Source organism: Aphis gossypii, chromosome 1 (assembly GCF_020184175.1).
Source record: "Aphis gossypii isolate Hap1 chromosome 1, ASM2018417v2, whole genome shotgun sequence".
In the NCBI taxonomy this organism is placed as follows: Eukaryota; Metazoa; Arthropoda; class Insecta; order Hemiptera; family Aphididae; genus Aphis; species Aphis gossypii.
This window is the reverse complement of record NC_065530.1, coordinates 23,430,325-23,443,044: the sequence shown is the minus strand read 5'-3', so window position 1 is coordinate 23,443,044 and position 12,720 is coordinate 23,430,325. Positions and strand designations below refer to the sequence as shown.

Here is a 12,720-nt window from a genome sequence, read left to right as displayed (position 1 = left end):
TTATATTATTATAGGTATTATTTTTTATTTTTTTCTTAGGTAGATAGGTTGGTAAGCAGTTTAAAATTTAAAATTTAAAATACATTAATTAAAATAAATATAAATTAACAGAAACTTATATAATAAATTATATACCTAATTATAAATAATAATTTAATAGAATATTTTGTATTTTCAGATTTTTTTGTCCCCGGACTTTTTGACCGATTACCAGATAAATGATAATAGATATCCTTTTTCTTGCCTAATATAACCTACCACAAATTATTATTTACATTGTAATTTATATTTTAATACATTTATACACACGTGACACGTATATAACACGTCAAATCATTGGTTTATGACATATTATCTGTTATGGCTTATGACCAAACTACCAAAGACTAGATTTTTGTGCTGTTAACACCCAAAAAAAGATGTAAATGTTAAAATCGTGCACAACTAAAATTGTCATTATAGATACTTAAAATTACATTGTTAATGTTATTTCTTTTTAATATTATTATTTATTAGTTAGCATTAACTATTTAGTATTATATTAAAATATAACATTTTAAAAGAAATTCAATTTAATAATTTAAATAAAATAGGTAATAGTAAACTATAAATAGATAAAGTAATATAATAAACTGATTTAAAATATTTGATTAAAAACTATTATTATATATTTATATATACTTGAATATTTCCAAGATTTTTTTGTAAAATTGATTTGTATAAAATACCAAGTACCTATCAACTATAAAATTATTTTATTAAACACGAGTTGTTGACTACGGTATCACATATAGGTATTAGGTAGTCACATCTAGTATTTTTGAGTTACAACAAAAAAACAAAATCAATTTTATCGAAAATTTGTTATGCAAATTGTTATTACCTATTCCTTGATTCTTGGTTTGCTTTTCTTGTTTATAAACATAAGTTATAGGTGTTTTTAAGTTTGACCTCTCTAAAATACAAATAATATTCAATTTGATAACCAAATCCAATCCTATTTTATCGACAACTTGTCGTATACTTATCTACATCTTATACGTATCATATTCATCTCTCCGTATCAGAATATACACTCAGAATCTAAAATATTTATTATTTAGTTAGGGTTAGGTATGTTCAATATCTATTAGGTATCTATTAATTGAAAATCGAAAATCAAAAATATAAGAAAAACATTGTATTCAATTTTCAAGTACAGCGAATATTTTTTTATAAGTAACGTCTGTTTAAAAATAAAGTAAAAAAAAAAAAATGAAAAAATTCAAATGTATTTTATAATAGCTCAAAAGTTAAAATATTTTGTAATTATTCCATTACCATGTAAAGAAAATGATAATATAAATATTTGGAGAAAATTTCAAGTATATCTACGCGGGCTACGGTTACATTTACATGATTACAATAAAAAAAAAAATTATGGAATTAAAATCTGAGTATTAAATACTAATTAATAATTATTAATTATTATCAGTGGCGTATTTACGGGGGTAAACGGACGTTTCGCCCCCGCCGTTTCGTCCCTGTCAAAAAAACCAATCCACGGATATTTACGGGGGTGGTTTTCGGGTTTAACCCCCCCTCAGGACAAAAAAAAGTTACTGAATGTTAAATAAATATTTTATAACGGGTTTTCTAATAATTTAACTATTTAGATAAAATGTAGACTGTCTTTATAACTATCTAAGACAGGTTAGTTGGGTTATTTTGGTGTGGAGTATCGCTGCGTTATCTTAATTGCAATTTGTGTTACCCAGATAAGATTTTTAAAATTTGAAAACTCCCCCCAAGAAATTATTGAAAATACGCTACTGATCATTATAAATATTTTTATATAAGTATTGAATTATTTATAATTATAGTTGTAAAATCTGAATAATTTTTCAACAATTTATTTGATAACAATAGATGATTAATTTTTAACTGACAATGAAATAATATGTGATTTTGGAGTTGGGACGACCCCCTTGGTAGTACAGTGTATAGTGTATACTAGTATAGTAGTATCGCTAGTATATCTAAACTATTAACTCGTGTCTCGTATGCTTATAATATTATCTCAACAGTTTAAATAAATGAAACAACTTCTGATTATAAAATTCAATAACTATAATGTAGCCAATGTAGGTAATGAATTATAACATAATAATATTCTATAATAATCTATTCTGTGATAAAAGGTTCCTAGGTAACTTTGTTATCTTAATGGTAGTATGGTACAGAATACAGATAAATTAAACTCCACTAAAATAGAAAAATTACTCCTAAAAGTTAAACAGTCGAATAAAATAGTAGTAACAAAAGCTTTTTGTATTTCTTTTTGTATATTTATTTAACTATTTAAATAAATATTGTTTAAATTGCAATATTATTAATGATCTGAATTGACTGGATTTGTAATTATAATTTATGTCAATTAAAAGATACAAATTTTGTACCTATATAAAAGCCTACCTTGTTATTTTTATAACAATATAGCAAATAAACAAAAGGAAATTCCACTATGGAATTAGTGAAATTCGCGGTCGTGAATTGAGATTTTTGTTAGTATATTTATAATGAAAATGGAAATAACTTATTATTTTTTAGATTATAATTCATAATCTTTGGTGGTCATATCTTTAATTCTTTTACGGATTAATAGGTTTATGGACTGCGTCACTGCGATCAATGACTGTTGGGTTTAAGATTGATTTTATAGTTTAATAATTAGTGGTTAGTCTTAATTATTCAAAAGTTATATAATTATTACCTATCTTTATAAACAACGGAAGATTTATAATTATAAACAGTTATGTTCTTTCTATATTCTATATGATAGTGTTCACTGAATTCACCGCGACACTGCCATGCACTGACTAAGATAAAATAAAATCCACACCATTAGTATTATAGATGTGTAAGTAATGAGTGTTATGATGATTTATTCAATATATTTTTTTTAAAATTAACATTTTTGAATTGAAGCTTGTAAAAAGTCTTCTTTCTTTGTAATAAATTTAAGTCTTAAGGAATACCATAAAAAGTTGGTGAAAATTATTAAAAGTACAAGTGTACTCTTTAACAGGCACAAATCTAACAACACATTAATTAAAGAAATGGAAGATAAAAAACATAATCAATTGGAAAGTGATGAATTAAATGAATTTAAATACAAGTATGCAGAAGAAAAACAGAAAAATGAAGAATTAAATGTACATTTACTACGTTTGCAAAATAATATGATCTCATCAACTGTGGGGCTTAACAAAGATCAACCATCAAATAAAGTAAATTATGTTAACACTTAATTTTATGTTTATTCACCTTATATGTTTTATCTTAGAAAGGTGATCAACAAAGACGAATTTGGAGTGGAAAATTCGATAATACATTTTCTTCTAATAATATTCTTGAAACTATTGAAGAAAATGATAATACACATCAACCAAATGAATCATTAGCTAACTTTGGATGCCTAAATGAAGGTTTTTAATTATGTTATTCTATATATATTTAATATTGACTACCTATTATTTATATTGATATTTTTTAGAATTTAAAACACCATTAGAATCTTTTGAATGGAATTTTGAAAGAGAAAAAGATCCCACTGCAATTATTGAATTCACAAACAACGAAAATACTGAACATAATTTATCTTTGTAAGTCTTAATAATATTAATACATTTATTGAGTTACCCTGCTTTGCTTGGTTAAACGATTTTGTAATAAAAACATTAAAACAACATTTTTTATTTAACAATTAAATTATATAATATATTAAATGTCTCAAGAAGATCATTAATAATCTATGATATAATTAAAAAAATGTAAAAACTTAAAATCTAAAATTAGATTGTCTTAACATTTCATACAACACATGGTAAGGTTTATTATACAATTTATGTAGTTATGGTAATCTAGTCTTGATTATTTTTTCTTTTTCCTTTAAGTAAATATACTAACAATTTTTAAATATATTATAAATTATAATTAATGTAAGTATTTCATAATTATCAAACTTTAAAATATTTGATATTGTCATATTGATTACCAATTTTAACAAATTGTAACTGTATAATATTAAAAATTTTAATAATAAGTTAGTATCCAGTGCTTCACTGTAATGGTTGATGGATGTGTTTAATTAGAATTCAATGATGTATTATTTTTCCACACAAAAAAAATTCTGAGCAGAGATGGTTTATGAACCTATAATACCACAATTCAATAATTAATGATACCAATAAGTGTTTATTTTAGTATTTGTTATACAGTCAGTAGGTAATTAATTAATTTTTGTTCAAAACATTGTACTTTCAAATCTTATTGTTTGTATAAAATATAATAAAATTATACGCATAAAAATTCTTAATCACTAAAATGTCAAGAATAATGTTTTTAATTAAAACCAATTAATGAATATCGACTATTGATACAGAATTTTGTTAAAATTTGAGCTTAGATATCTATGAAAAAAATTATGCTTTTTTATTTTTATAGTTTGTTTTCAGTATGAACTATACCTTTCTTTATATGACACAATTTAAAAAAAATTAATAAGTGTTGTTAGCAAAATTATGGGCATCATTTTTTAACCCTGTGATATACTTAAGTAGTGTTGCGTAGCAAATCTTTTGTTTTAAATGTCTGAGTGGCGACACTGGTCTCTAATTCCTTTTGAAAATGTATTTGAAAATTGTATTGATTTATCTTATCTTTTATTGCTTATTTTTTTATATAACTTAAAATGCAGTCCTATCTTTAACTTAAACTAAAAAACATTTCAGCATTTACCAACAAATGCCCCCAAGGTTACAGTTATTTGGTTAGGTAGTCGCGATAACCGATAAATAATGTAAATTAGTATTCAATTTTCAACTGCTTATAATTTGTAAATTTTTATGGTTTTTGACAAATGTTGTAAGCAATTTTAATTAAATATTTTTATATATCTATAAAAACAACTTATGTGGAATCTTGTATAAAATTTTTGCGCATTTTACTTAGAGAATAATTTTAATAAAAGATAAAAAAATTTAAAATTTCTATACATAGCTTAAAAAGAGTTAAATTATTTTGAAATTTGTATCATGTTAAGAAAAAGATAATAAAAACATTTTTAAATTGTTCCAAAAAAGTATAATTTGCTACAAAATTTTTATATCATTTTTGAAATACACATAATTTTATCTTTTCAAAAATATCATTCATTTGGCATAAATCATAGATATAAATTCCATAAACATTAAGTATTAACAAAAATTAAATATTTCATTCATAAAATTGTATAAATAACTGACAATTTTACAACAATTTATAAATACTGGTTTGAAATAATTAGACACATGATTCAATCGGGAAGGTGCATATCACTTATCACTAATAATCTTAGAGCCCTATAGTGTTAAAATACATTTCATTTATATACAGTTGTGAAGTACTAAAAAAAAAATTAAGGGTTCACACTACATGCCTTAATCATTGATAAAAAATAATGTGGAGGACTTTGACGTCACATTCATTACTATCCATAGTATTTTATTTATTTTTATACTTAGGTATTATAGATGATTATTAGCTAATAAATAATGATAGATCATAGGTATTAAAACCCATAATTCATATCTAAATAGTGTAAAAACATGTTATGCTAAAAAAAACTCGGAGGATAGAAATGTATAAAAATTAATGTTAAAGAATATGAACTTCTTGACTCAATGATTAACAAACCTGTTTTTAGGTGGTATAGAATCCTATGATATGGACAATTATTTTCATGAATTGTTGGTTCAATTTCTAGAATTTTGTTATGATTGTAGTACCTATTATCAAATTGATTAATAATTTTCTTACCTTCTGCTTTGTTATTCTACTCTACTTTAATTCTTCATCGTCATAATATTTCTTTAAAATGATTGTCCTATGGTATACTGTTAGTTATCTCTGTTCTCTTTCTTCTATTTCAGTGCTCTAACTATAGTAGAATCTCGGTAATCCAGACCAGAGTACTGCCAAATTTTTGGAAGTTCACATAAAAACTCATTTTTACTTATATTGAAGAATTAATAACCTTATTAAAAAATATTAAATTATTAATTCAATTTAGATATTTAATAATTATTAAAATATCTAATATATTTATTTGGATTTAATCAGTGAGTACTTAGTTTTATCGTTTACAATAATAATTTTATGGTTTTATAAACAAAAAAATAAAAATAAAATATAGTCAAATTACTGGATGTATTAGAGTGTTGAATATTTGGATTACAAAGATTTTACTGTAATTGATTTCTTTATTGTAACTTATTAACCTTAGCTTAAATTTTATATTTTATGATTTCTATTATAAAATATTTTTTCAGACCTTCCAAAATTCCACTCAGTGTTTGTGAAACTCCTAAAAAAGTTTTAAGAGAGCGTGTAAATAATTACAAGCATTTGTTTGAAATTAGTATAAAGGAAAACAATGAGTTAAGAGAATTCACTACTCTTGAAAAACAAATGTTTTATGATAATGTGAGTAACCAATAACTGTTTATGATATTACATCCTTTACCTATATCCATACTGATGTTTATTATCTTGTTATAGAATGAACAGTTAAAAGATTTAAGTAATTTGAGAAAGCAAGTTGACATTCTTCAAACTGAAAAAAACGAATCTGAAAAAATTATTGAAAAACAAAAAATTAATTTTGAGAAACGAGAAAATGAATTTTTAGCTATAATTCAGGTTAATGCTTTAACAAGTTGACACAAAGAATTAATTTTTATGCTGGTATTTGTATTTGTTTTGTGTAGGAAATGAAGGAAGAGTTAAAATCTAAAGAAGATCAAACTAACAAATCTATATTAGGTGATAACTTTATCGCAGAAAAGCAAGAAGAAATTAAAAGACTTGAATTGAAAATTAAAGAAATGTATCAATTGAATGATACATATATTAATGAAATAGACAATTTGAAATTACAATTGTCAAATAAAGACAAACAACTAAATGAAGAATTGTCTAAACAATGTTCACTTTTTAATGAATTATCTCTTCTTCAAAATTATGTAGCAGAAGTTAAATCAGTTCCTTGCGCTATTCAATTTTTAACTGATGAAGGCTATTTCAGTCTTAAAAAATGTAAAATATTGGGACTGGTTCAACTATTAGAACACATTCATAATACAGTAGAACAATTACAACAACAAAATCAAAACTTAATAGATGAAAATAATAATTTTAAATTAATAACAAATGATTTTAATATTCAAATGAATAGCACAAAAAAAGAAAATAATGAATTAAGATTAAAATTAAATGCAATTGAAGAAAAAATTATGTTTACTGTCAAAGATTTCAATGGCAGTTCTGAGATAAATATTGATAATTCTGATATGAATAGTTTAATTGATTTTGCTATAAAACATTTTGAAGAAAACTCAAACAAGATTGGTATACTGTCCAACAAGAACTTAATTTTAAAGGAAAAATTATCCTTATCAAATATAAAACTCGGTGAAATAATATCATTTGTATTTAATAATATTGATAATATTCTTCAAAATATTTCCACGTTTGAAGTTAAATCTAGTACAGAAATGGAGAAATTCAAAAAGGAATTCTCTAAAACTATAGAAGAAAACACATTTTTGAAATCAAGTATTGAAGCATTCAATATATTAACATTTGAATGTGTTGATATGATTGAAACAGTACAGATAAATCAATTAAAAATTAAAAATCTCCAAGAAGAACTTAATGCCTGTAATGACACTAAAAATGAATTAAAACTACAAATTGAAAAACTAAATTCATTGAACAAAAATCTTAATACATTTATTGAAAATCATATTAAAATTGAAAAACAATCAAAGATGAATTGGATGATACTAAATTTGAACTATCTTTAAAAAATAAAGAATTGGAAAAAAGAAGAATTGCAAGCAATTTTGAGAATGAAAATGAACTTCGTAATGAATTAATAATAAAAACTAAAGAGTTAGAAATTGCAATTTCACAAGTTAATATTTTACAATTAACAATTGAAGAAATAAAAACAAAAACTTACTATAATGATACTATTAATGAAAAACTAAATAATGCACTTGATATTATTAAATTTGAATTAGGAGAAAAATCTAAACTTGTGAATGAATTAAAAAATAACAAATCAGAAGCAAAAATTTGTAATTATTTAGAAGCAATTCATGAACTAAACAATGTTATTACAAAACTTAAAACTAAATTAGAAAACAAGTTAATCAATGAAAAAGCTTTGAATAATGAATTAAAGATTGTTTTGGTAGAAATGGATAATGCTATTATTAAAATTGATGAGTTAAAATCAGTAATCGACGTTTTTAATACAAAGGATGAATCCAATATTACTACCATGGAACAGTTTAAATATGAACTCCAATGTGTTAAATCTACACTTGATGAATTAAATGAATTAATTAGACAATTAGAAAATATTAATTTAGAACATTTAACTAAATTTAAGAATTCTGATCATTTAAATAAAATCATCACTGAACTTAAAATAAATCTGGAAAACAAAATTAATGTTGAAAATGAAATACAAAATAATGTTATAGATAAAACTATTGAATTAAAGTATGCTATAGTTCAAGAAAATGAAGTTCAGACTGTAATAGAAAGTATGGAAAATGAAATAAAATCAAATGTTGTTTTAATCGATCAATTAAAATCTGAATTATCTACAAAATCAGATTTATTAACCGAATTAGAAAATGTAAATATCGAATTAATTTCAACTATGGTAAACAATATGAAAGATAAAGGTCAATACAGTATAAAGATTCAACATCAGTTACAACTGGTTATCAAAGAAAAATCATTACTTCTAAAAGATTTGAATCTAATAAACCAAAAGTTTTTTTTTATCGCGAAATATCATGAAGAAATTAAAAAAAATTTAGAAGATGAAGTACAACTACATTTATTGAATTACCATAATTTATACACAGAATTTATTAATTTGTCTTGTGATATTGAATCATTATTAAAACATCAAACCATTACAGTATCTAATTTGACCGAAGAAATTCAAATTAAATCTATTGAAATTGAAAACTTGGAAAAACAATTACTTGAGTCCAGTTTACAGCAAAAATATGACAGGCTGGAAGAAAAATTTATTTTAAAATCTCGTGAATGTGATGAAGCTCAAGATAAAATAATACATCTGAAATCAATATTATCAGAAAATGAAGAGTATAAAAAAGTTCTTAGAAATGATTCATTTCATATCAGGGTTAATGATTTTAAAGACAATGTTTTAGTGGATTTAAATGAAAAAATTGTTTTAATGAAATCAGAATTGGACAAAAAAACTGGTTATGAAAAAATACTTCTAAAAGAAAAAGAAATTCTTGAATGTAACTTAAACATACTTCAAAAAAAATTTATTGATGTCACTAAAGAAATGGAACTTAGAGGAAAAAAATGTGAAGATTTGACTTCAATTATTAATGTTTTAACAATTGAAATAAAGGATGCAAATTCAGTTAAACAAAATCTAAAGTCTTGTTTGAATGAAGCTGAACATGAATTACTTAAGTCTGGAGACCTCTGTGAAAACCTTAAATTAGAATTATATAGCGTTCAAAGAGAATTAGAAAATGCTTGCATTAAAACTGAAGGTATAGAAAAGGAATTACAGAATATTGAATTCAAATTTAATGATAAAATTAATAAAAAATACTTGGATGGTTGTGATGTTAGAAATCAATTAATTGATCCACTTGTTGATTATGTACATGATATTAAATTGAAACTAACTGAACTCAATTCTGCAATGATATCAGGAAACCAAAGTGAAAAAAGATTTAGAACAAAAGTTATGTTAGTCGATGATGATATTTTATCACATGACGAGACATGGAAAATAAACTGCAACTCTCAATTTGAATCTCCTAATGGTAGAATTGGTTTAGAAATTGATAATTTACATAAGATTTTAAAAGAAAAAAATATTTTGATAAATACTCTCCAAACAGCTAAAAATGAAATAGAAAAAAAAAATTATGAACTTCAATGCCAAATGAGAAAACAATCTGATGAAAACAATAAATATGTTAATGATGTACAATTTATAAAAAATGATCTAAAAGAAAAAATATTGTTGGTGAGCAATTTAAATAATGAGTTAAATCAAGTTCAACTGTTGAATACTAAATTAAAGGTACAAAATATTAATGAACTTCAAGAATATATTATGAAACTATCAGATGAAAATGAAAAATTAATTAATAATTTAACATTAACAGAAAACAATCTAAAAGATAAAACATTGTTAATATGCGATTTAAAGGATGAAATAAACAAACTCAAAATAGAATATACTAAACTTGAAGAACATAATCAGGAAATTAAAAGAGAAATTGATAATAGTTATGATATTAATTTAGAGTTAAGGAATGGTAAAAAGAATATTATAAATGAAATTAATCTTCTTGAACCTGGAAAAATTACAGGAGTTCCAATTGATCATGATTTGTCTAATTTATTGGACATGTTTGTAAACCTTATAATTATTAAAGAACAACAAATAATATCTGACTTAGTTAGCAATCACAATAAAACCAAGCAACTATATGAAGATAAAATCAAACAGATGCAAGAAGACATAAAAAAAGGAAAAGAATGGCGAGAACAGGTTGAAAATGATAATGAAAAACTCAGCCTTGAACTTGAAAATTTCAAAATTCAAAAAAACAACTTCTCTATAAGTGAATTAAAGATAAAAGAATTGACTGAAAAAGTTTTAGAAGCAGAGAATCTATCTTTTAATTATTTAAGTGAGTTAGAAGAAATAAAGACTCAATTGGGTAAAACGAGTGAACAAAATTATCAATCATTGTTACATGAATTTGAAGAGTTTAAAATTAATTCAGAGCAGTCTATACAAGATTTGAAAAATAAACTTGAAAATCAAACCAAACAATATAACAAATCGTTAATACTATGCGAAGTTCAAAAAAGTAGTTTTTCAAGTCTAGAAGATCAAATAAATAAGATTCAATCGGAATGTGCTTATCTAAAATCTATTATTGAAAAGAAAGATGAAGATATTAAACACTTACTTGTAGAATTTAAATTGAAGACAAATGAGTATGAAATAATGATCGAAAAATATAATTTAGAAAAGGAAGAAATGAGAAATCTTTATGAAAAGACAATTAATGATCTACAGCTCGATATAAGTAATGTGAAACATAAGATGTATTGTACAGAAAAGTTGCTAAAGGATGTTAATAAAAATAATGAAAAAGATCAAATTAAATTTAAAATTAATGATCAAGATTTAATTGAAGTAAATAATATAACTGAAAAATTAAAAACAATACTCAAGTGTAATGGTACATTGCCAACAATCTATGAAAATATTTGTTTATTAATGACTAAATATGAACATTTAGAAGGAGAGATTAAAGAATTGAAACATGCTAATGTCAATTTAGACAATGAATGTGATTCTATGTTGGAAGAGATAAATAATAAAGATAAAAAGATAACTGAGCTTTTGACTCAAGTAGATATATTAAAGAAAAATGTTGAATTGTTAACAGAAGAAAGAGATTTATTGAAAAATAAATGTAAACAGTATAAAAACGTCAATAATGATATTAAAAAATTAAATGATGAAATATGTAGTTACGAGCAAAACATTTATGAACTAAGAAAAGATAAAGGGCAGCTAATTATACAACACAATAAGGAAGTAAAGCAACTCAAAAATGAACTACAAGAAGTTCAAACTAAAAACTTGGAAATGTTTAATGAGTACAGTACATTATCAGGTAAACGTAACTTTAAGGTTTAGTAAATAAGTATTGGTTTTATAATTTTTATTATCGACAGAAACTGCTAGAAATTTGGAAAAAACATTGAAAGAAGACATTCAACATTTAAATAAATGTATTGTGGATAAAAATACGAAAATATCCACATTAGAACTGTTTTTTAAAACATACTCCAATGATCTCAAAAAGAAGTACCATGAATTGGAAATTGTTTTTAAAAGAGCAAAAGATGAAGTAACATTATTCAATAAATTATTTTTATCTTTGTACAATCTTAATAGTATTGACTAAAGAAAAATACACTGCATAAATTTAATAATAGTTTTTTAATTGTGCAGAATCATATGTTGCGTAGAGAATTACATCGATTGAATGAAATTAAAAAAGCAAGTTCAGCTGATAAATGTATTCAGACCATTGAAGATCAAATCTTAGTAAGTACAAATAAAAAAAACTTTTATCAAAGTTTTTACTTATTACTATTATTGTTAAAACTTCATACTGTTTCAACACTTTCCAATGTTTTTTTAGGTTGATCAAAAATGTATGATTGATAAAATAGCCAAATTTGAGAATGACAGTAAAATGATGAAAATGATGTTACATCATCGTAAATCTAAAATCGAAGAACTCGAGAAGCAACTCAATGAAAAACATTGTAGAATTTAATATTATAAATCACTAGCTTCAACTCAATAGTTAAATATTTTTTATTTGTATTTATTAATTTTTATAAAGTATGAAAAGTTTTCAATATGTATTTCATTTTGGTATAAAAATTGAATTTTGACCTATTGAATTATATTTTTATAATAAATCTACATCTTTAAGCCAATTAAGCTTTTAGTGATGTATTATATATGTAAAGTTTATATTGTATTTACACAAAAATTATAATGATTTTTTTATATCTAAA

The 12,720-nt window shown here is 23.3% G+C and overlaps 1 protein-coding gene across 1 annotated transcript; it reads left to right on the top strand.

Annotated features, from left to right (window-relative positions):
• The first annotated feature begins 2,385 nt into the window (after positions 1–2,385).
• Positions 2,386–12,714, top strand: LOC114124067 (repetitive organellar protein-like). Its single transcript, XM_050197137.1, is given in 11 exon segments — positions 2,386–2,899; positions 3,068–3,269; positions 3,326–3,467; positions 3,536–3,644; positions 6,351–6,504; positions 6,580–6,720; positions 6,789–7,842; positions 7,845–11,801; positions 11,863–12,038; positions 12,143–12,238; positions 12,336–12,714. Coding segments are annotated over 10 exon segments (6,138 nt in total). The 5' UTR covers positions 2,386–2,899; positions 3,068–3,098; the 3' UTR covers positions 12,474–12,714.
• The last annotated feature ends 6 nt before the right edge of the window (positions 12,715–12,720 follow it).